We start from the raw sequence: 19,575 nt of genomic DNA on the forward strand, positions 1-19,575 counted from the left end.
GTGCAGTATAAACTCACTCCAACTACTTTATCAGCACTTTTAAGTAGTTTTGGGCCATGTAACTGAGATTTCCACACATAATATCACAGTCATTAAAGTAAATGGTTGTGGTGGACTTACTTTAGTGATAATGAGCGGCTCGCCGTGCTCCAGCCCTCCCTTCAGCGTGAACCCCAAGGCGCGCCCCCGCTTAACTGGACCTGAATGTGGTGGAAGGAGACGAGCTGCTCGACCGTTTCCATTCTCTCCCGCCGGTCCGTTCACCCGGTTCTTCTTCCCTCTCTCTCTCTCGGTTTACTGGCCGGCTCGGCTCGCTGCTAGCTAGCGGTCCCCATCGCGGCTCTAACAACAACAACAACGAATGTATGGATGGATTGAGGAGCGAGCGAGTGAGAGAGTGGAAGAGAGGGGGGGAGGGAAGAAAGTTTCAGTTGGTGTCAAGCTTGTCGAAGTTAGAGCCAATATGGCGGTTTCAACTTCCGATCAAGGTGTTGAATGCCAGCGTCAAGTAGACGTTAGTTTGTTTTATAGTTGTAATGTAGCTCGATACTGTGTCACACGATTTTACATACTATTTAGTTTCAGCCCTGCAGCTAATGATCCAATTATTTCCCCCAAAAAAGGGCACGTATAACACTTTATTTTGACATGTATATCAAGTGTTTCCGGTGGTACTGTGGCTAGCTCGACTCAACGAGCAAACTTTGGGAAAACTTTGGGAATCGTGGTGGACGGCCCCTCCCACTTTTCGAACGGCGGGATGTGATCGACAGAAAGGTCTACCAATAGCAGAGAGGCTCTGGTTGAATGTGTCCAATGAGAAGCGAAGAGAGGGAGGTGCTACATACAGGCTCACGGAGGTAACTACAATGAGACAAATTTAAGAAGTTAAAGAGGTGGTATTATGCTTTTTGGCTTTTTCCCTCTCCTTTATTGAGTTATATATATATTTTGTGCATGTAACAGGTTTGCAAAGTGAAAAAGCCCAAAGTCCAGCCCAAAGGGAGTTCCCATCTCCCACAGAAAGCACTTCTCTGAACCGCTTGAAAACAGCTCGTTTGTAGTCCAGCCCTTCACTTCCTTTACTTGTGACGTCACAATGAAAACGCGTCAAACCAAGCTAGTCTGAGCGGAGGCCCTTTGGCTCGACTCGCCTTTGTTTGGTTTGTCATTGTAGAAATGTTGTACCTGTACCTGCTTCCAGGTACTTTTTCACCTCAACTCCATCAGACTGCTGATTGGTCAGAGAGAATATTCACTATTCACTACATCATCATTGCGTGCACCAGACAGGTACTCCGAGTAGAGTCGAGGCTAGCGATTTGCGATATGGTAGCATTTTTCAGCAAGGCAGCATAACGTTAGATCGTCAGAACACCGTCAACAGTTCAACGTTTAGTCCTAAAAGACGATGCAACTCCGACTCTGTTTGGGCCTGAATATTCACAATCACAACCTGTGAGTATGCTTTATTCGTTGTGAATTATATTTAAAATAAACACGGCAGTGTAACTTCACAGACTGTTCAAGTGCGGAGTTGTAAACACTGGCTAACACAGCTAAAGTTATAACTATAATGCTCATGTTACACCTGAAAGCTACTGAGCAAACGTTCAAATTGTTTTGCCAAAATTTGTAAAATTGAGTTGAAATATGGTGATTTTTGTAGTGGTTTATGGTAAGATGTGGAACAATGATGTTGTGTGGTTGTGGACTTGTCAGCAACTTATACCATCTGCTAGGTTACAGTCTCAGTCTGAAGGGGCTTTGATTTGGATCACACTACCTTGTTTCTTAAGACTCGCCCTTCTCTGCTTCTGATTGGCTAGTAGTCCTTACCTGGGAACTGCGCATGTGCAACTCCCAACAAAGATTTTTTACAAGTAAGATGCATCATTCTGTAGCTCAAGAGTGGAGCGTATAGGGTGAAAAGAGGAGCTGCAGCAATGTGCAGTATGAGGAAAATATGGTGGGTTTTTTTAAATTAAACCATGTAAACCTGTTCTGGTACAACCCCTAATTAAGATTTTGAACCTGAAAATGAGCATAATACCACCTCTTTAAGTTAGGTTTGTGGCAGGGCTGTACTTTGAAACATGAAACCCTCCACTTTGCCTGTATCATCAGTTCATTTTACCTATTGATGTCAACATGCGAAATTAATGCCCCAAAAAGAAGTGGTCCAACAATAATGTTAAACAGGAAAACTCCACATTATCACAGAAATATTCACACTGCTGCAAGGTTACCAGCTTTGTTAACTGTAACTCAAGTAGCCTACTCAGTGGTGGAAGACGTTTTCTTATCTTTTACTCGAGTAAAAGTAGTAATAGTACTGTAAAATACTCCATTTCAAAAGTCCAGCATTGAAAATCTTACTCTAGTAAACTTCAAAATGTGCTCAAGTACTCCTTATGCAAAATGACCCCACTCAGACTGTTATGTATACCTTTATCTATTGGAATATTATCATTGATGAATTTATGTAAACAGCATTTTAATGTTATCATGGTACAGATATTACTTAGTAAAGTGTTGTGTGTGTGTGTGTATATATATATATATATATATATATATATATATATATATATATATATATATATATATATATATATATATATATTACAATGGATTTTTAACCCGATGTTTCACATGTAAAATCTTGACCTGAAAAGTAACTAGTCACTACAGTTGTCAAGGTAAATGTAGAGAAATATTTCCCTATGAAATGTGTAAGTATGAAGTTGTAGAAAATGGAAATACTCAAGTAAAATAGGCTATAGTATCTCATAATTGTACTTTAGTACAGTACTTGAGTCATTTATATAGTAACATTCCACCATTGCAGGTACTCTACATAAGTACGAATTAGAGATAGATTTCAGAGGACAATATACTTTTTACTCCACTACCAGTGACCAGTGCACATGCTACGACATGCATGCTGCCTGTTGCAGTTGCTCCCACTAAATAATTTCCCTTGGGGATCAATAATGTATTCTGATTTTGACTGATGATTGATACATTAATTTGATGCTTTACTTACTTGCAGATTAAAGTTACAGATTTAACTTTCCAGCAGTATAAAACAGTTAAAAGTAACTCCAACTTGACCAGCTACAACATCAAAATGCTACTTACACATAAAAACATCAATAATAATACAACAATACAATATATATTGATTTAACTCTGTACATTATGCTGAAAATAAATATTTTTACTATGTGGTATTGCACATGATAGTCTCTGCTCAAATCATTCTTTCTTCTTTAGATGAAAGCAAATATTGTCAAAGCCTTCATCCATCCACAGTCAAGTTCTACAGACCTTCAGAATGAACAAATACAGTGCATACTACTACAGGCCAACAACAACATTTGATATCATGTCCCACACATTTCTGAAACCTTGCCACTGGTACCAGTCTGCTTGTCTATCTACCATAAGAAACATTAAAACAAGCAGATACACGCTCTCAAAAAGGAGCCAAACTTACTGCCATTTTTGTCAATTCTCCGCTCCAGTGACTCTCATGTGAATCTAAGCTTTACTTGATCCAGATCGTACATCACCACTTAAGTTCCGTGTTTAGCTGTCTCTCTTCTAATGCTAAGAGAGAGCGAGGAATGAAAGAAAGATATTCCATACTATTGAAGAGTCTCCATATGTAAGTTTTATGTAAACCCAATGATATCCACTGCAAAACATGAGTGGCATCAACAATGTTGTCCCAGCCAGGATTAATAAAGTATTCATCTATATATTTATCTGTTTGCAAGTTATTTTTATGGCTATTTTTCTGAGTTGTAATGGGTTTTACTTTACTGTAATGTCTGTTAGTATGTGGTGTTTAACCTGTTACAACTCACTGTTCCTCTTTATAAAATTCCAGATGCTGTAGTTTTTTTAGATCTATTTTCACATGTTAATGAACCACTTCAAATATGTAAAAAACTTCAAAAGTAGCTCATTTAGGCTATTTAAATTATGTGTTTAGCTTACAGTGAGGTTAGCCATCTTGGAATAATGTGTAAATACTCCCAAATCCTGTTCTTCGCAATCTGCCGACGTCGCATGAATGCAGACGTGATTTCTTCTGTCCTCTCTGAGGGAAAATGAATACGCATATTTCTCAAAAAAAAAGTTGTTGTTTGAGGGTTCCTTTTCCTAATAAAGATACAAGTTGAATCTTCAGAAGAGTTTCTGTTTTTAAATCAAACCTTTTTAGATACACATTAAACAGTTGCGTTATGAGGCATTTATTCAGCCAAAATCTCAAGTAAAGTTTCTGTAGTTGAAGTTGAAACAGTTGCCTCTGCCGTTTTTGGTAAATTTCTTTGTGTAATTAATCTTCTTAAATGAGTTTCTCAGAAGCCCTTATAGACCATTTGCGGCAATTCCCCCATAGTTTGAAGTTTTCCCACACTCTTTCTGCACGACGAAGCGATTGGGATTGCAGATAATCACTGTTGTGGAATTCTACCACACTGCAGTGTGTGTGTGTGTGTGTGTGTGTGTGTGTGTGTGTGTGTGTGTGTGACTATCTTTGTGTGTATCAAGAGAAAGAACAAATGAAGGAGGAAAGATAGAGAGAATCAAAGAGAAAGGGAGACAGATGTGAACATGCCCAGACATCTCAGTTCTCCTCCAGACCACGAGGAGTTTGTTTTGGTCAGATTAGAAAACATCTTTATATCCTTTTCAACCCTATTTTTGTTCTCAGAAACTCTGAACTGTATTATTTGGTTTGGTGGTGAGTGCTGCTTTCAAGTGAGATCAAGTTTAAAAGACAAAAAAACTGTGTTTTCTCCAGCATGTGTTTCTTCCATTTCTTCTAATTTTTAGCAGGTTTTACATCATGTCATCCATTCAGTTCCTCCCCACTGAGAACAATTCATTTACCAGAAGCCCAGTCATCCCAAAGCGCTCAGGCTTCAAATTATACAAGAACAACCAAACAATATATCAACAAAAAAAAAAACTCCAATCAGAGTCAGAAAATATAGTCTGGGATTAATCTGAATACAAAAACTAAACCACAGTGCAAACCAAAGACGAAGACAGGAAGTAACAAATACCCTTAAACGGGACTGTCAAAGCTTTACTGACTGCTTGGACTTTTTTTTTCTATGGTGGAAGAAGTACTCGGATCTTTAACTTTAAAAGTAAAAGTAACAATACCACAGTTTAGAAATACTCTTAAGTTAAAAGTCCTGCATTCGGTGTTTAACTTGAGTAAGTACAAAAAGTAAACGTACTCATGATGCATAATGGCCCATTTCAGAATAATGTATAGTTTATTATAGAATTATAATTATTCATTAATATGTACATTAATTCAATGTTGCAGCTGGTAAAGCTGGAACGTATTATTTTTGACTATATATACTGCAGGAAGCTTGTGAATTTCAGTAAGGGATCAATAAAGTTTTATCTTTATCTATAAGAATATCCTAATTTATTTGTTGATTAAATTTTGTATTATTAATCTCAATCTGCAAAGTAGCTATTAACTAAGAGTATTAAATAAATGGAGTAAAAATTACAATATTACCCTCTGAATTGTGGAGTATAAGTGGAAAGTAGCAGAAAATACCTCAAATACAATGACCGGTGCATTTTTGGAGTATTTCATGAAGTCAGCACATTTATTAAAGTCATTATATGTAGAAAATGTATGTTGCTATAGCATCTTTCAAGTTTTTTTGTTTGTAGAAGAATAAACAATCATGGTGAAACAAGGTGCAGCATGATGCCTGATTCTGCCACCTGGTGGCGCCAAAGTGAAGCATTTTCACATCTTTGATCAAATTGAAAACGTTTACAGTTTTTCTCAATTGTTTACACACAAATACTGGCACAATGACCACAACATGTAACTCATGCACCAGCCCCCTGAACCAATTCTGCTAAACTACAATCACAATTCCTGCTTTACACTCAAATTGCAGTTCTAAAACATACTTTTTTCAAAACACTACACACAATTCACTGCATTTGGCACAATTTTCATGAACAAAATCTCACAAGGAACACACTGCCATTCAAATATGCACACCGACTCATCACATGGGCAAACGCCCGTCACACAGTTTTATAATTAGCAATCAGAGCATTAGCAGAAAAGGGGCAAGCCCTTCTGTTTTGGAAACATTGGAAACATTGGAAACAGAGGCAGAGCCAGAAGTGGACGAGGATGAGGACCATCATCTCTGATGAGATCCGAGCCACCTTGGTTGACCATGTCTAACAATGAGGGAGGCTGGGCAAAGTACAGTCAAATTTGAGCAGGTACACTAGCATCCATCATCCGGACTTTCCGAAATGAGAATAGGTAAGAAATCTACTCTCACTAGAAAAGTGTAGTACTGCATATCAATACCGTACTCAATGAGTAAAAGTCTTCAGTCTCCTGAACCCTGAACAGGAAACTGCAGTCATGAACATGGTCCTAGAAAATAACGGCTTAACATTACTGCAAATACAGAAAATAATGAGCTATTTCAGAATATGGATAGGGTAAGCTTATCTAAAACACCCTGTCTTTTGCAGAAAAAATCTGAGGTTGAAGCAGGTCTACAGGTTGCCATTTGAATGCAATTCAGAAAAAGTCAAAGAATTGCGCCATAACTATGTGCAAGTGAGTCCTATACAATCCCACAATTGATGCATACACTCAACACTGTATAAATTATACATATATCAGTATTGTAATCATAATGATTGTGCTTCACAATAGTGACCACTCCATGTCTATTTCTGATATTGTTATGTGTGTTTCAGAGAGTTTTCGAGCTAGAGGTGGCTGCAGTGGAGCACCAGTTCATCTTCACTGATGAGGTTTGATTCAACCTCACAAAGACGAAGGAGGGGAAGGAATGTCATCAGCCCGCGTGCTATTGTTGAAGTCCCTGGCCAGCGTGGAGGGAACACTACAATGTGTGCAGCGATTACCCACCACGGTGTTATCCCTCACCATGCTACCCTTGGCCCCTACAACACTGCCCATCTGATCACATTCCTGGACACCCTACACAACACACTCATTCCACCAGATCAGATAGACGACCCAGAGCGCCTCCGTCAGTTTCCATCGGGCTGCTCTGTTTGTAACTGGTTCACTGCCCACCCACGCTTTTTAGTTTATCTCCCTCCATATTCTCCATTTTTTTCTGCCTGGAGATGGAAAGTGTATGACTGAAATCCACAAACGTGTATACCCATTCTCCTAGCTATGGAAGACACATGTGGAGATATAGCAGTTGATGCTTTTCATGGCTGGATTTATCATGCTAGGCGATATTTTCCCCGCTGCTTGGCCAGGGAAAACATTTCTTGTGATGTCAATGAGGTGCTGCGGCCAGACCAAAACAGAAGAGAGGATTCAGCATAGTTTTTCGTGTTTTTTTTAGCTTCTGTTGTTTTGTATGTAGACCACTGTATGTGCAACTTTGTGTTATTTGGGATGTACACTGTGTACATTGTATTTGTGGGAAAAATAAAATATATTTGTTACCGTGTATTTGTGTGTTTTGAGTATAAAAACAATTTTCTCAAATATTTTACAACCATCATTTGGGACAACATCAGTTGTGGGTGGGCAGTGAACTATTTTATGTATGTACTGTTTGAAGTAAGTGTAACACTGAACAAAAAAAAGGCCTAAGTCATTGTGATGAATGAAGGAGTGTTTTCTACTGAGAACATCAACTGTGTTAAACTGGTTCCTATAGATGTCTATTCATATGATGGTTTGTGTGTCATTTGAAAACAAAATACCATTTTGAGAAGAAATAACATTGTTTTGAATGTAAAGTTTCATTTTGCAGGAGAATTGAGTGGTTTTGTCGTGTGTGTGTGTTTTGATTTGTGTGTAGAGTTCTGAGAATATAAGGCATGCTTTCAGAAAATGTGTGTAAACAATTGAGGAAAAACTGTAATTAAGTCAACTGCATCCTTGAAACTTTGATGGCAACTAAGAGCATTAGGTTTACTGCTTATTTTGGCCAAAATACTTTTTATTTGCAGACATTTCAAAAGTGAGGGAAATATGTCAACCCAAGCTGATGCATGATAATCACAGAAATTGTTATTTAAAGGTTTTCATGTGACAACATGTATAAACTTAGGTTTGCTTAGTACACATTATATCTTGAGCTTACTTTGATTAAGGTATTTTGCCTCTAGATTCAGATGTAGGTTATTTATTTAAAGCCTTTTCACTGGTGGTTGGCATTTATAAATTCATTGTGCAAAGTTTTATACATATTCATCACATTACATAAAAAATACATTGATAATGAAAACTTTGAGTATAAATGTACATTTTAGACCTAATGTATCAAGAATAGTGTTGCACAATGTGTAGAGACTTGAGAAAGATTCCGTCAAAATATGGGAAAACTAACATTACTACGTGTAAATTATTTAACAGTGAGAAATAATATAGTGATATGTATGAAGCAAATTTACATATACTATTTTGTGCAATAAAGAAATCCCAAAAAGGACCATTTTGTCAGTTCCACACCGCACCAATCACGTGGCTTCCGTATACGCTGCTGTTGGAAGATCGTGCACACCCGGGGGGTTAATTGGGGTCAACGTCAATTTCGAAAAGTTGATCGTCAAGTCTAAAATGGCCAGTGTTCAGGTGAGCCTGTAAATCGCGCCCTCGGCCGTGCAGAGGATGGTTGCCAACTATAACCTCGATGGTGGAGCTCGCTAGCACCAGAGGTTTTATAACAAACATGAGGGCGACCTACACCAAACACAGCTTACTGCACGTCTGCGTCCTGTCCTCTTTTATCTTCCTGTTGTGTTCAACCAGCACCGGAGTTAAAGCCGGGGAGAAAATGGCCTCCCATCAGCCCACGGTGAGGCGCAGCCGCCGGAGTCATCAGAGCGCAAAGCTCAGAGGGGCGCACCACCGGCCGCTGACGGACGAGCAGAAAGCGGACCAGAACTTGCAGTTTATGTTGAGTTTATACAAGAGCGCAGCCGAACCGGACGGCAGGCCCAAACAGCACCGAAAGTTCGGCTCCAACACGGTCCGTCTGCTCAGACCGTCGGCGTCCTCGGTGCGCTACCTGCCAGCGTCAAGTGGTGAGATGTATATTTTTGTCACAGGAGCTAATTAACTCCAAGTATCTGCACCTACCAGGTTACTCATACAATTTCTGGGGACAAGGAGCTTGATGAGTGAAGATTGGGATGTCGTATTATTTGGGCACCATTCGGCCAGCCCAGAGAAAAAGCTGGTCCAAAATGACCCAAGATATAATACACATTTAAGTTCATGAATGGCATCTTTAGAGGAGTTTCTCCATGCTTCTGTTGCCAAGTGTTGTCTTTTTCAATATTATTTCAAAAAAATACTATCTATACCTGCTCTGTATGAAAAGTGCAATGAGAACGTATGATTTCCAATATAAATAATATTTAAATGCGTTCACAGTAGGCTCCCCTTCACCTCACAGGTGAGTTTACAAATTTTACAATGCTGAAGTTAAACCATGTCCAGATGAGAAAACCACTATGCTTATAAAGCCGTCAAATGTGAATTAGACCTTTTTTATTCTATTTGTGATAATCAGAAAAGGGCCAATTTATGTGGTCTACCTGTGTAAAAAAAAAAACAAATTTTCACAAATACAATAAAGGTTTCACAAATCTGCAACTATGTTTTAAAGAAACTTCAGCTTCTCTGGGACAACCCAGTCCAGATCTGACAGCTCTAAGCAACGTGCTTTTGGATCTGGACCAGAGTTTCCCTTAAAACTTTCCCCATCACTACTGAATCGGAGGCTGTGAGTCCAAAGCTAAGATCAGCATCATGCAAACGTCATATTTTTGTCAAGAGTTCCATAAAATGAGAGATCACAGTCTCATCTACACTGACTGTTAGCATGAAAGTTATTTATTTTGTAATAAATATGGAGATTGTTCTTATGAAGCAACATTAAGGCTGCTTTTACCATCTGCTGTTAGACACTCCCTGCCTGGTAAATGCTTTCTCTTCTTCTGTGCCTCTGTCTCTCCTCCAGACCACCACTGCAGCTTCACAGTAGAGTACAACCTCGACACACTTCCTTCAGAGCAGCTCATCAGGGCCTCGTTCATCCACCTCCGTTCTTCATCCCCTTCTTCCCCCAACACAACCTCGAGCACCACCCAGGTCCTCGAGCTGCCCCGCTGCAGGGCTCAGATCACCTCGCTGGGAACAGAGAGTCTCGTCACCATGGAGGCGCACGAGCGGTGGACAGAGACGGACATCACCGCGCACGTCCAGCAGGGAGTGGGGGGCCACCTGACCCTCACTGTCCTGTACTGGTGCACACAGCCGGGCAATGCTGAAGAGGACAGCAGCCTCTTGTGGTGGTGGACTCGTCTTCAAGGAAGAAAAGTATGGAGAGGTGAACCTGATCTCGAAGTCCCGTCTCTTCTTTTATACCTGGAGGAGGAACGGGAAGTGAAGGACTGGATGGGGGACCTGCTTGGGGCTGAAGGGGAAAACCTCATGAGGCAAATAGGGCAGTGGCATCCTTCAGCTCGCCGGCGCCGGCGCTCCAAAGACCCCACTTATTCAGAGGCCAGAGATCTCTCACTGGATGCTCTAAAAAACGCGCCAACTTCCTCTTCCTCTTTTGCCTCCTCCCCGTCTGCCTCCATCATCTCCGATATCTCCGATATCCCCAACTACAAACGCAAAACCAGCATGCCCAAGAACCGCTGCAAGCTCCACTCGTTTCGCCTCTCCTTCGAAAAGCTGGGCTGGGGTCACTACTTCATTGCTCCGCCATTGTACAACCCGCGCTTTTGCCAGGGCAACTGCCCGAGGGTGCTCCACTACGGCTACCACTCCCCTAACCACGCCATCATCCAGACAGTCATCAACGACCTGGGCATCGGGGACGTTCCTCTTCCGTCCTGCGTGCCCTTCAAGTACATGCCCATGAGCGTGCTGGTAGTGCACAAGAAAAAAGTGGAGTACAGAGAGCTGGAGGACATGGTGGCCGAGTCGTGCACGTGCCGCTAAAGCCTCGGGGAGCAGACTTGAATGACTTGAAGATGCCGAGCACTGAGAAAAGAGACTATGATGGGACATTTGTTTGATCTACAGCTTGGCGGCTAACCATAACGAGCTTGAGACTGGAAGGAGGAAGTTGTGGTTACAGATCTTCACCATCCCTGTAAATGCACTTTAAGAGGCAGCTGCTGAATGCAACTCTGGCCTGTGCAGAACCACGGCTGTGCAGACAAGAGGCTGTCTATTTACTGATTTATTTGGGGTTGTTTTTGGAATAATTGTTTAAAGCACTGTGCAGATAGGTGAATGTGCTGGTTGCTATATTCATGAATGTAGTTTTCCTACCGAGATCCAAGGGAGCTGGTAAATTTGGAAGCATTTTAAGCTACTTGAGGGCAACTAACTAACTTTAAGTGGTAATTTTACAAAGCAGAACCTAACTTCCAGGGTAACTTACAAAATCTATTTAACTCCTACAGTAACTTGATAAAACTGATTGAACATCAAGAAAACTGGTCCAACTCCAGGAGTAACCACTGGTTTGTTTTGTAATATTAATCTGAGCGAATTGAAGAAAAACACATTTAGAATCCATCTTTAGTATCTAACCTGAAACTGCAGCAGTCTATGGAGTATTTTCTTGTCTGTCTGTGTATTCATTTGTTTTGTTTTTCTGTATTCTTTTAAAAAAAATCTGATCTGTGTTTCACATCAGTGCTGCAATTCTGAACCAGCAAAAAAACCTGTATTTGTGGTTAAAAAAAAAAATCTGTTTGCACTGTTCCTCTGTAAGAAATTAACACTGCTAAAAAAAAAAAAAACTATTTTAAAGAACGAGGGGTTGACCATGCTGGATGTAACTGTAAGGGCCTTTTGAATGAAACAAAATGAAGAAAAAGGTATTAAGAAATGTTAACATTGTTGATTGTTAATGAAATCAAATGGAGGAGTTGTAGTTGTGGGAGTAATGCAATTTTTATTACCAGTGAAAATGAATAATAAAATAAAATGCATGTTTTCTAAAAACAAAATTTATTGTCAGTGTTGTTAAAAAATGTATTCTGTTGAGTTATTTGTCATTTCTGAGCTCAAGATTGGACTTTAAATCTCAAGATTTAAGCAAACGTGGACCCAAGAAGATCATGTGGTATGATAATGAGCTCCAGAAAGCTGAGTGGACCTTGTGGTGTTTTTTTTTTTTTGTTATTGTCAGTAGAAATATTTAAAGTAATGGTAGACATTTTTGGAAATTTACTTTCGATGTAGTTCGATGATTTGTTGTTTGATTGGGAGTCGTGCTGGACTAACCGCTGGGCAGCTGCTGGCTTAATCTTGGTGTAAACACATAAAAGTGGTTTTGCTCTTCTCTTCCATCTCGTTGACAAAATCCTGACCATAATGTCTGCAATCTTTAAAAAAAGAGAAGCAGGCTACCTTAAATCTGCTCAGATTAATTTCTACTTACATCATTTCACCAGCACCAGGAAAACACTGTCATGGTACATAAATTCTTCGCAATTATACCAACATGTCAGTTCCTGCAAAGATGCCAGTATCTCTGTTTGAATGCCACCAGGAAACAATCCTGTGATTTTACTGCTACTATACTGTTCTGATTCAGTTTCCTTTGTCATTGTACAATGAAAGTGAGTGCCTTTCTTACGGCGCATTCCCAAATAACAAAGCAAACAAATAAGAAAACTATAAGAGTTTGAACTAAACTTTACTAAGGTTCTGAATATACAAATAAATTAGTTTGTATATTACTATAATCTGTTAAAACAAAAAAAAAACTTATTAGCAGCCGAGATATTGCAGATTTGCTGAATTGCAGTGGCCCTATTGTATTGTCGATACAGGAAGTGCAGTTGGGAATATATGTATATACAAGGTAGAGAGGAAATGGAAAAACATCTGTGCAGTGCTTTATGAATGTAAATGCAAGCATTATATAGTGCTATAATGAAGAATATAGTTTATTTGCACAGAACAAAACAAATACAAAAAAAACTTAATGCATTAAAGAAATAAAAAGTAATTAGATTTGATCAATTAGGGGGAGAAATAATCTTACTCATGAAACACACACACAACAAACAAAAGGAAATAAAGAAAAACTGCTACTAATATGCACCAATAATAAAATAAATGTGAAATACACATGTCAGTTGCTACTAACAGATAAAACACAAGGAGAAAGAAGGCTACAAAATACACAATTAGTTTAGCTCATCAAATAAGCTGAATTAAATGTTTGTCAGGACGAGATTGTTCATGTAACTATAAATAACTTATTAAGAATAATCTAAAATAACTGAATTATTAACACTGTTTCTGTTATGGAATCAGCCATTTTGTAAGAGATTCCTGCACAAATTGTAAAATAGCAGCTTTCATTTTGGAGTGAATTTGTACAGAAATGTTCAGGAAAGTGCATTTTGCATTGAATCCAACAGATGGCGCTCTTGTCTTGTCTCATAATGTTTTCACAAGCACACACCAACCCTAAATCCAGCTGAGGAACCTGGTTTGTTTTCACATTTGTTTTATTGTTTTCATACAAGTAAAAAAAAAAAAAGCAATTATTTTACTTTAAGATTAATCAATCCATAATACCACATCAGACCAACACTTCACCTGCTGCCTGACTCTGCTGGACTGGCTGATATGGTTGCTCAGAAATTTATAGCACACCTGTCACCCAAGAGTTCATATGAGTATCAATTTGAATAAATTATTCCATGTACTTCATGTGTGCCCTAAAACTACAAATGATTCCCACAAATGTTTGTGGTCACTTAGTATATGTAAATTGTGAATTGTCATTCAGCAGCTTTAGTGTCATTGTGTAATAAAATGCACTTTGCTCTATATCAGACGGGCACTGTAAGTGGGACACAGAGTGGAAGAGATGGTTTTACAGTTTGCCGACAGAGATACATACACACCTCAACATGGATGTGCATAAACACACAGTCATGCCGATAGACACACAAACAGGCAGTCATGAGTCATGATAACCTGTGGCCTATTTGGCTCTGACACATAAATGCACATACATTACTGTGCAAAGGTTTTGAGCAGGTGTGGAAGAAATGCTGTAAAATTAAGAATGCTGTTAACATAAAGCACAAAGAAACAGGCAATATATACGCAGTAGTCGACCAAAGAAACTTACTGCAGCAGATGAGAGACACATCATGCTTACTTCCCTTCCAGCAGTGTCATTAGCACAGAGCTGCAGAAAACAGTGGGACCCTGGTACTCCCCTCTACTGTCCGGAGAAGTCTTGTCAGAAGTGGCCGTCATGTGAGATTTGCGGCTAAAAGCCATACCTCCGACATGTAAAAAAGGCCACACGACTCAACTATGCATGGAAACAGGAATTGGGGTGCAGAAAAATGGCAGCTGGTGCTCTGGACTGATGAGTCAAAATATTAAATATTTGGCTGCAGCAGAAGGCAGATTGTTTGCCGAAGGGCTGGAGAAAGATGCAAGAGTGAGTGTCTGCGCAAATGTACCTAGAAGAGTTGATGCTGTTTTTAAGGCAAAGGGTGGTTGTGCCAAACACAGATTTGATTTAGATTTTTCTTCTGTGCACTCACTTTGTATTTTGTTATTTGAAATATGATCTATTAACAGCATTCTTTATCCTATATTTGGCCACTTAAGGTGAAGTTTTTAATTTTGGCAGCTGATGCTGATGTGAAGTGTTTCTTTCTCTACTGTGCTTTACTTTTTGCCTGGTTCATTCTCCGGTACAAACTGCAGTGAACTATGATGTTGCTTTCTGACCAGATTTCAGGAAAGAGCACATCCTAATAACTGTACAGTAGAAACCACCTACAAGTGCTGGTCATATAATTAGAACAAAAAGTTGATTTATTTCAGTAATTCCATTCAAAAAGTGAAACTTGTATAATGTATACATTCTTTCCACACAGACTGATATATTTCAAGTGTTCATTCCTTTTAATTTTGATGATTATTACTGCCATCTAATGAAACACCAAAATATCTCAGAAAATTTGAATATTCTGAAAAGGTTCAATATTGAAGACACCTGGTGCCACACTCTAATCAGCTGATTAACTCAAAACACCTGCAAAGGCCTTTAAATGGTCTCTCAGTCTAGTTCTGTAGGCTACACAATCATGGGGAAGACTGCTGACTTGACAGCTGTCTAAAAGACGACCATTGGCACCTTGCACAAGGAGGGCAAGACACAAAAGGTCATTGCTAAAGAGGCTGGCTGTTCACAGAGCTCTGTGTCCAAGCACATTGATAGAGAGGCGACGGGAAGGAAAAGATGTGGTAGAAAAAAGTGTACAAGCAATAGGAATAACCCTGGAGAGGATTGTGAAACAAAAAAACATGGTATCCCTGTTCTAATTGGCCAGCAAACTCGCCTGACCTTAACCCTATAGAAAATCTATGGGGTATTGTGAGGAGGAAGATGCAATACGCCAGACCCAACAATGCGGAAGAGCTGAAGGCCACTATCAGAGCAACCTGGGCTCTCATAACACCTGAGCAGTGTCACAGACTGATTGACTCCATGCCACGCCGCATTACTGCAGTAATTCAGGCAAAAGGAGCCCCAACTAAGTATTGAGTGCTGTACATGCTCATACTTTTCATGTTCATACTTTTGGCCAACACTTTCTTTGTATTGGTCTTAAGTAATATTCACATTTTCTGAGATACTGAATTTGGGATTTCTATTAGATGTCAGTTTTAATCATCACAATTAAATGAAATAAACATTTGAAATATATCAGTCTGTGTGTAATGAATGAATATAATATCCAAGTTTCACTGTTTGAATGGAATTACTGAGATAAATCAACTTTTCGATGATATATATATATATATGACCAGCACCTGTATATGTTGCACCACAAAGTAGTAGAACAACAATAATTCAACAGGAAGCAACTGAGATTTTTGCTTCCCTGAGACACAATGACCTTGGTTATATCTTCATAAGTTTGTTGATAAATGCCCCTGTGACTCATGTGAGCACATTTTTGGCTTTGAAAACTCCCTTTAAGAAAGTCAACACACCTGAGATAGATCACTTAATGTAAATTTATGTAAAACTGTGTTATCACTGAAGTATTCATTGTTGTGATTTTGGGCATTAATATGGTTCTGATAACTGCAGATGCCTAATTTTGGGAATCTGTCTGATAGCACAGAAAGTACGGGCAGTCCACTCCCTATTTTCTACCAGAATGTACAGAGATGAAATTATGTTTTCTTAAAAAAAAAAATTTTAAATTGCAACTTGTTTAAGAGCTTTAAAATAATCAAATGAAAACATGGTACATGTGGGTTAACATCTGGTCACATAAAACCTCACTGGCATAGCAGTAAAAGTTTGTTTTATGGGGAGATTTGTAAGAAATAAATGTTTAATTCAGGCACAGTCATGTATATTATTCTAATTTTGCCCAAGGAGCTTCTGTACTGATCTGTTACCGTAACTTTTGTTTATAGAGTGACTGGAAATCGTCAGTTTTACACAACCTCCCAGTCTATTTCCTCAAGGGATTTCGTGTCTGTGCATGTGTGAGTGTTTTGTCCTTCTCATCCTAATGTCCTCTGACAGATGTTGTAAATTTCTGAAATCACACACACACAGAAGCACATTTTAGCACGACTGATTCCCATAAACGTCACACAGGGATGTGTCACACAGGGAAGAAGTGACCTGTTACAAATCCCACTTGACAGAGAGCCATAAAGTTCAATCATTACAGAAAAATTACTGAACCTTGTGTGGATAAGGTGTCCGTGTGTGTGTGTGTGTGTGTGTGTGTGTGTGTGTGTGTGTGTGTGTGTGTGTGTGTGTGTGTGTGTGTGTGAGAAATGAGTCAGTCAGACAGTCACACAGACACAAATGTTTGCCTTTTATTGTGTGTCCGTGTTTATAAACTGTGCACTATACTATGTTGAGAAACATGCAGCCTCTAGCAGTTTATTAAAAAAATCATATAAGCAGAAAAGCAGCGAATCCTCTCATTTGATAAGCTGGAACCTGTGAATGTTTGTCTGAATTTCTGTATTATATCTTAAAACTGTTGATAAATTTTGAGCTAATCAGCTACTCATTTCAGCGCTACATAGCCTACCTGTTTTTTGGATGCTAACGTACTTAAAACATCCAGCATGTGACATTTAGAATGCAGAGATTATAGTAAACACTTCAGCTAAACCTCATTTTAAAAGACGTTACAGGCAGAAATGCAAGGTGGTTAGCCCAGTTTTCACCCTTGACAATCAATATGACCTTTGTCTTCTCGATTGAATCAGAAGGCCAAAAAAACCTTATACACTTCAATATTCGAATAAATGACAGTCAAATATTGTCCCACTGTGAGAAAGGAGCTGCCTGTTTACATCAATTACCAATGAACCTCATTTCTGATCATCTAAGCGACAGCTGACAATTTGCCAGATCACACAAACAAAGAACAGTCAACAGACCTTCAGAGTCAACAAAGTTGAAGCAGCACACAAACAGCTATAAAGCAGAGGAAAAGAAACCAAAAACTGAGTTCTTTAAAAAGACAGCTGCTTGGGTGGCAGACACCTCATTGGCTGGAATAAACCATTACTGGGCATAGCCAGAGAAAAACCAAATACCTCTTAGCAACCAGGCTAGCTAGTTTGTTAACTGATATGAGACTGACTAGCTCTAGCATGTTTGTAGCTTAGGTGGTTAACCCGCCAGCTACATTAGATCACCAGCTAGGCAGCAGACATTTCATAATTTTCCACTGATCAAACACACCAAGATCTGCTGCAATGTGCCAGCAAAGGCAGGAAAGAAGACTGCAAGCTAGTATGCATGGATGTAAACAATGTGTGTCGTTGCAAATATTTTATGAGGAAGGGAATGTACTCAACTTGTTTGTTAGACCTAAAGGGAGCAAAATCCGTCTTGGTGAGTAACACTAAATACAAACAAAACTTTTGTTTGTTTACAAGACAACTCCACATGTCCCCTCTAAAGGTCCAGTGTATAAGTTTTAGTGGCATCTAGTGGTGAGGGTTGCAAATTGCAACCAAAAGCTCACTGTGCATTCACTTGCTCCTCAGACAAAAGAAGTGCTTTATAGTAAATGTATTAATTCTAATGGCAATTGTAAATCCAGCAGTAAAAACCCAAACTGTGTACTTTTTCCTCATGAGGTTGTATATTACAGTAGTTTAATTTCTAAATACAACAAAAAGGCTGTGAAAACTTTCAACTATGGTCCTCTTTTACATGGCGACTTCCGAGTAAGAGGACCGGCGGTGCATGTAGATAGAAATGTCTCATTCTAAGGTACTAAGGTCTTTATACACCACTGAAAACATAGTTATGGATGTTATATTGCATTAGATCCTCTTAAATATTACACATGTTGTGTGTGTTGGACAGAGAGGACCCAAAAGCAGCGCTCAGGTGAAAGAGGATTTATTGAGGGAAAAGGTGGTTGAGGAAGTGGGGGTGAGGGAGAGGTGGATGTTGGTGGAACACGGGTACGTTGGACTGAGGAGCAAGTAGGGCAGAGGGGGCTGAGGCAAGGGAGCCGAGGAGCACCGGGGGCCGATGAGAAAGTGGGACCGAGGAGGCTGGGCCGAGGAAGAGAGGAGGCACGGGTGGAGTGTATTGGCAGGCTAACTGGGAGTCACGAGGGAGAACCAAGAGGGCGCGGAGGAAGATGCCTGAGAGGAGAGGGCAGGCAGGCAAGCCCAGCTGACTCAACGGAGGTGATTGGACCTGGGGAAAGGCAGACAGACAGACAGGGTTAGTAACAGGGAACAGAGATGTGGCAAGAGCAAAAGGCTTGAGGCAAGCAATGGTACCAGGTCAGGAACAACGACGATCAAGCAGAAATTGTGTGGAGAACCGGGGTTGAAATACTGGCAGGTTTGGCAGGCAGAGGAGGTGGACACTCACCGTCAGCCGGGCTGCCACCACAACGCACTGAACCTTTAAAACTTACATTCATAAGTATATCGTAATCATAGCCTTTACAAATAACCATTGTTTCCAGGTAAAAATTATTGTAAAACTATATATTTCAGTTACAATCTATAGTACGTCAGATTGCTTTTTTAAGAGAGATAAGAGATAAGCGCTGCCAGAGGTGAACTGTCTCCACATCCACTATCAGCGAAATATTGGCTTTGAGTCAACGTCTGTCTCCATTTATAGGTCTTTCTGGTTAACCCATTTCTGTGAACATCACTCTGCACAGTCCACAAGTGGAATGAAATGTAAGAACGAGATAGAGGATGAGGTCATGTCTGCATCCTTCGATTCATTTGTCCAAGGGAATCATGCCCTCTTACTTCAGTACAATCAGTGGTCACATGGCTTTTTTTCCTGACCAGAGGGCTGTGGACTGACTGTGCTAGAAATGAAACTGGCACTGTCCGTCCATAAAGGCTGAACCTTTAGCCTCAATCCTGCTGAAGAGACCTTTGGCAACTTACTGAATTCCTGCTCTCTCCAACTGACTGTTCCAACAATTATAAACTCCCCC

The 19,575-nt window shown here is 39.7% G+C and overlaps 1 protein-coding gene across 1 annotated transcript; it reads left to right on the forward strand.

Moving 5' to 3' along the window:
* The first annotated feature begins 8,628 nt into the window (after nt 1-8,628).
* On the forward strand, nt 8,629-12,058 carry LOC119918936 (bone morphogenetic protein 15-like). The gene is made up of 2 exons (XM_038739530.1): nt 8,629-9,108; nt 10,050-12,058. Exons 1-2 carry the CDS (start codon nt 8,715-8,717, stop codon nt 11,039-11,041), a joined length of 1,386 nt encoding a protein of 461 aa, XP_038595458.1. The 5' UTR covers nt 8,629-8,714; the 3' UTR covers nt 11,042-12,058.
* The last annotated feature ends 7,517 nt before the right edge of the window (nt 12,059-19,575 follow it).

This window comes from Micropterus salmoides, unplaced genomic scaffold (genome assembly GCF_014851395.1).
Source record: "Micropterus salmoides isolate LMB-PRFRI ecotype aquatic unplaced genomic scaffold, ASM1485139v1 Ms_hic_scaffold_2489, whole genome shotgun sequence".
Lineage (NCBI taxonomy): Eukaryota > Metazoa > Chordata > Actinopteri > Centrarchiformes > Centrarchidae > Micropterus > Micropterus salmoides.